The 5,871-nt window shown below is 38.9% G+C and overlaps 1 protein-coding gene across 1 annotated transcript; it reads right to left on the reverse strand.

The window, feature by feature from the left end:
* Positions 1 to 865: 865 nt before the first annotated feature.
* On the reverse strand, positions 866 to 4,867 carry LOC121806209 (B3 domain-containing protein Os01g0234100-like). Its single transcript, XM_042206168.1, has 7 exons — positions 4,283 to 4,867; positions 4,115 to 4,210; positions 3,008 to 3,039; positions 2,781 to 2,931; positions 2,485 to 2,691; positions 1,874 to 1,964; positions 866 to 1,755 (listed from the first exon to the last, which is right to left on the reverse strand). The coding sequence occupies exons 1-7, from the start codon at positions 4,415 to 4,417 to the stop codon at positions 1,022 to 1,024; spliced, it is 1,446 nt and encodes a 481-aa protein (XP_042062102.1). The 5' UTR covers positions 4,418 to 4,867; the 3' UTR covers positions 866 to 1,021.
* Between the last annotated feature and the right edge of the window lie 1,004 nt (positions 4,868 to 5,871).

Genomic DNA, 5,871 nt, shown 5'->3' on the forward strand with positions numbered 1-5,871 from the left:
TATCTTTGCTCATGTCATCCTCATTATCTACTTCCCCAAAGTAGCTAAAGCCATGCCTTATTCTTTTACCTGGTAGTAGTGTTGGTTCTTGTAGTAGTGTTGGTAGCTAAAATCATGTACTATAACATCCTTATTTCCTTGCAATAATACTTCTTGATTTTCCTCAAAGTGTAACCACATTTCTCTAATAAAAGTATGTCATTTACTTTTATCCTTAAAATAATTTTTTTGCACTTTGTTTCTCCCAACAAAAATACTTAATTTATTCCAAAGTCGGAAATTACAATGGAAATTCTACGTCCACACGCCTTCTAAACGAAAATTAATTAAGCTAATAAATCCGATTTATCTCGAAAGAAAGGAACGAAATTCCGGGGCGTCACACATTTTGAATAAATAATACTCCCTTCATCCCAAGAAAGATGTGTTGACCGAATAGAGTAAAATAAGAGAGAAAATAAGGTATATAAAAAAGTGTTTCCATTTTATTGTAATGGGTCATCTCGGTTGGGACAAAGATAAAGGAAAGTCGGCCATCTTCAGTTGGACGGGGGGAGTAATAAATAGTTAAAACGGAAAAAAAAGTAAAGTAAGAGAATGAATAATGTAAAAAATGAAAATCTCCACTTTAATTATTTATTACTATTATTTTTCCAAAACAAGTGCAGAAAATGAAAAGTCTTTATTAACATAGAACGAATGGAATAATATTTTCTTAATTCTCGTGCCAAAAAAACAGATCACTTATACTTAAAGATAAAAAATGGCTAAAAACAACTTATGCTAAGTGCATTTAGAAACATTTGCAGCTAAAGGTACCCACAAAAACAAATTACCCACCAAAAACTAATTAAAACAACACCAATACCAAATTTAACAGTCATATTTTTATACTAGTATATAATTGGATGTACTAGAAGAACAAAAGATTTAATCTATATTAGAGAGCAAGCAAATAACAATGCTAACTACATATACTGTACTAGTCTGTTTCGTGAAGCAAAGTTGCTAATATACAATATTACCAAGGTGCGTCAACCTCTACTTGAAACTTGAGCTCAAAGCTCTCTTTCTTACTCCTCAACTTCTCTATTTCCTCATCACATTTCGCAGAAACTTCTCTTTGTTCCACAATCTTTGCTTCAAGTTTCTGAATCTCATCTTTGATCCTGCTTTGTTCCTTCTGCACTTCCAAGAACCTTCTTATCTCCGAGCTGTCTTCCGTCTCGAAAGCCAACTTCTGCAGTTCACGTAGACGAGATCGTATGAATCCCACGTTCAACCCCAGAAGCTCGAAGGACCTCAGAGACTTCTCCCATACTTCAAAATCCTTCCTTGGGGTGGTCGGCTTGCACCCGCGTATGGAATCAGCGATGTTTATAGTTTCGACAATCATACCAGCAGCTAGCTTGCTGTAGAGGCCTGGAAGAAGCCGGTCGTGAAGAAATGAATTCTTGCTGCAGCAGAGTTCGTAGTATTTTCTGTGAATGTCTTCTGGAAGGTCGGAGTCGATGCATACGCCATTCACCACAATGTGAAATTCCTCGATGTTTTTTACGTCTTTGAAATGAAAAGATCCGGATAACTTGGCACCCTCTAAGACTTCAGAAGCAACCTCATCGCTATCGTTTCCGGACTGTTCCTCTAGCAGACCTAATTGGGGTCCTACCGGACCTGCCTTTTGTTTCTTCTTCTGCACGACCATTATGGGAAGAGATTTCGGACGTCTCTTGTTCTTGCTTTGAGCATCCACAGCTGGTTCAGTATTTGAAGTTTCAGGTTATTTCAACATCCGGTTCACAAGAAAAGAATAAGAGCCACCATGGGAAGATAATTTAAACGAAACAAAAAAAAAGAAAATTAACCGACGAACCTGCATCATTTTGCTTTGTTTGTGAATCCAAAATTAGAAGGCTAAGAGCACCATCAACTTCATTCATATCATTTGCTCTTATTATGTATACCTAGAAGATGAGAAGACAATTTTAGAATCAAAATAACAACCAAAATGCTAAAGTTGGATTATTAATAGCACCCGGGAGGAAATATTTAGTAGAGAATATGCAAAGACAAAATGTTCAACAAATAGGATCGGCAACCTGTCACGGTAATCGGAATACAATTCTCATTCCGCAGTTGATAGATCAGGTTTAGGACAACAAATGTTCAACTATAACAGTTTCTGCCAATGGACTTATTTATATTAATTGGAATTCATCAACCCTATATGGAACAATAACCTTAAACACCTGAGAGGAATGTTACTTTATTCTAGACAGCAGTCACAATTTAAAGGTGAGACACTTTGAGAAGATTAATGGTATACTTGTTCATAAAAGGAAAATGTTCAACGGTTGCTCTTTTCGATATGAAGATATCGTAACAGTAATGGGGTGCAGCAATAATACAGCAATATCTATATCAAAATATGTTTATGAGAATATAAAAGATAAATTGCAATAAAACAGTGCCTGACTGCATCACCTTAAACCGGCAGGGCACAGTAAGTTGGAAGATCAGAACATCTCCTTCGACCAATTTGTTTCCAGCAACAAACTTTCTCCATCCAGCACTTAGACCCGTCTTGTTCGCGATATATTTAATTGGAAACTCTTCACCATTTTCATCTTCAAGAATAACTTCAATGTCATTGCCAGGTAAATGTATCTTACAGAATGGCCCGGGAAGACCCTGCACAGAAATGGTAATGCAAACGGAAGGTGAAATAACTAATTAACAAAAACATTCAAGGCCCAACGACGACACCGCTCCAGACATACCATCCAGAAACAGCTGGCAACATGTGATCTCACTAATGATTTCATGAAAGAAGGCTGGTCACTGCCCAAACTCAACAGGAATTCCTCGGCTCGGATCATGGTAGGTGACTTGACTTGGACAGTACTGTTCGACCCACCACCATCTCCTTTACTGCCCCAGAAGAGAAGATGAGTGTTAGCAAGCACCTTCTATAGAAGGTTCGTGAAGTTTCATGTACTGAACTAACCTCCGTGACCTTCTTCCACTATCAGGAACACCCTGCTCAACAATTTCCACATAAGTTCAGAGATTAATGGAACAGAATTCACATCCCACGAGAACAAAATTTCAAGAATAACGCATTCGCCTTGACAGCTCCATAACACTAAATTAGAGCAAGATGCATCATCATAATGAACTATTATTAGCATGGAGTCAGCAAAGAAAAGTTATCACAAATCACAATTGGAGTTCCTAATATTAGAAAATTGAGTTCCTTTACTATCTTCAGAGGTTATAATGAAGTCTGCTAAAATAAATTGGGGAAAACCGGAACTGGATATTGTGCATCACAGGCTAAATTCCACGAATGTACGTCATGGGAGATGATATCCGCCATTTGTACCCGGAAAAAAAACATTTCCAGTGATGGGAGGAAAGACGCGTGAGCCTCTCGCGTGTTTGCGGATACACGCGTCAGCCTCTCGCGTGTTTAATCTGCTACACGTCTCCCTATCCCTTCCACCGCAGCAACAGATTCTCACCCGTAGCAGCATTCGCATCCGCCAAAAAACCCAACCACCGCAAAAGGCTGCTGCTTCCCAATAATCTCTGCCACCGCCGCCACACCGAGGCTCCGCCAGACTTCCACCCTCTAATTCACCACGTCGAGGATTCCGATTGTGATGAAATTGATACAATTGATGACAGTGATGGAGATGTATCGTGAGAATCGGATGAACTCGAGGCCATTTCATCCCTTTTCCAAGGGAGAGTTCCTCAGAAGCCCGGGAATTCGAGCCGGCAACGGCCTCTTCCTCTTCCTCTTCCTCACAAGATCCGACTTTGGGAGTTTATCAAACACGCGAGAGGCTGACGAGTGTATCCGCAAACACGCGAGAGGCTCACGCGTCTTTCCCATCACTGGAAATGTTTTTGTTCCGGGTACAAATGGCGGATATCAGACGTACATTTGTGGAATTTAGCCGTGCATCACATCCATCTGCATATCATCTTCTCCGATCAAAACAGGTGAAACTAAAAGTTGTAAATCAACAGAAAACCCTAAAACTATTAACCAGCAAACCAATTCACTACATTTGAACTTCAAACACGAAAACGGGGGGACTCTCACATCTTTCGATTTCGACGAAGAGAAACTCTTCCTCCGCCGCACAAAATTGGGGGAAATCTCGTCGATCAGCTCCTTCGGCTTCCTCTTCCTCTTGCCCTAAATCAACCAGATCCGATACATTAACAGGAGAAAAAACATCCACAGCAGCATAAAGTTGGAAAAACTCACGGAAACAAGGAGCGGATCAAAATAAGGAATCCGATCCTCACGAATCTGCGCCGTCTCCACCGCTTCCTTCTTCATCTCCAGCTCCTCGCCTCCGACGCGGCTCTCCTGATTCTGGTGGACGATTTTGAGCTTCATTTCCGCCTCAAGTCAACAATCCAGGGTTTGAAGTGAACCTCTCTCTCACTCTTCTCCTTCAATTTTCAGGTAGTATATCATTATCATTATCTTTATATTTATATGTATAATAAAGAGAGTGATACAATAACTGGAATCAATAAATATGCAGATATTGTGGAGAAGAAGGCGATGGAGATTTGGGATTCAGGATCTGCAATTACAGGCCGCTTTTTAAAGCATGATTCCAGGGCCTGGAAAACTCTCACATTAATATGGTTTATTTTTTAGCAAAGAACATCAATTTATTTGGAATTTAATTGCTGCCAACTTTGAATTAGAAAGAAATCATTTAGCACAGCAGCTGGATTTCTATTGAGATTGAGACGATGTTTCCTATTGAAAATGGTAACAAAACTAAAACAATGTAGGAGTACCAATTTCAAAGGTTTCATTCTACAACAAAGTTTGCATTTTTATGTATGAGGCCACATTTCATGATTTAGAAAATGGAAATAAGGAAATGTTTGATTCGTTACTGAACCAAGTTTTTGGTCCAATTTCAATCCAAAGTGCGTTATGGTTTCATTGTTGTCTTTTTTGTTGATCTTAGAGTTTATTTGTTATGTTGGAGTGTTGGACTATTATCCATGTCTTTCTTCAAACTCCTTGAATTCCTCCAAATACTCATCTATGATAATCATTTCATTAACATATATGATTAGACATGTGACAAAAGCAATGTATGATCTGAGTTATTTTGCATGGGCGAGCCTTCCGAACCACACTCCCGGAGATTGCTTCAACCCATATAAAGCCTCTTTTAGGCGACATCCTTCGCATGTCTTAAAGCCTTCAGAGAAGTCAGGAGGTGCTTAAACCATGGGCGGACGCAGAAAAAAATATCAATAGAGGCTGTGATTTCTAAATTTTGTTCCAAAGTAATATTTTTAGGTGTTTTAGATTATTTGTAATGACTTTTAGACAATAATTTACATTAAATTTATAGAAGCAAAATGTTTTAAAAATATTTTCATTGAGGGCTTTAGCCCCACCCACCCTATTTCTATATGTGTCTGCCCTTGGGTGCTTTCATATATACTTCATTCTTCAACTCTCCATGGAGAAATGCGTTCGTTACATCGAACTGGTACATGGGTCAATCTTTATTCGCGGCAATCAACAACAGAACAAGGACTGTATTAAACTTGACGACATGAGACAATTCTTATGTGAGTGTGTTGGTTTTACTTTTGTCAAATTCCTTAACTTCGAGTACGGTATCCTTTCCTTAACTTCGAGTGTATCCTTTCCCCCTTTGCTTGCACTTCGGTCACTTTTGTCTCTTCAAGGTTAGTTTCAAGTACACTATCATTATCAAAACGTCAATTCTTATGTGAGTGTGTTGGTTTTACTAACCGAAAAGTTATCATTGAAAAGGTTTTATGTTTCAATGGCAAGAATGTTGAGCTGGT

The sequence above is a fragment of the Salvia splendens genome, chromosome 6 (assembly GCF_004379255.2).
Source record: "Salvia splendens isolate huo1 chromosome 6, SspV2, whole genome shotgun sequence".
NCBI classification, from domain to species: Eukaryota; Viridiplantae; Streptophyta; class Magnoliopsida; order Lamiales; family Lamiaceae; genus Salvia; species Salvia splendens.

Bases quoted from the DNA above. Each gene is read 5' to 3' on its own strand.
- LOC121806209 (XM_042206168.1), bottom strand. From the start codon at position 4,417: ATGAAGCTCAAAATCGTCCACCAGAATCAGGAGAGCCGCGTCGGAGGC. The intron at 3,040-4,114 runs GTGAGAGTCCCC...ATTGTTGAGCAG, and splicing joins CTTCGTCGAAATCGAAAGAT to GGTGTTCCTGATAGTGGAAG. The intron at 2,932-3,007 runs GTTAGTTCAGTA...CTTCTGGGGCAG, and splicing joins AGTGGAAGAAGGTCACGGAG to TAAAGGAGATGGTGGTGGGT.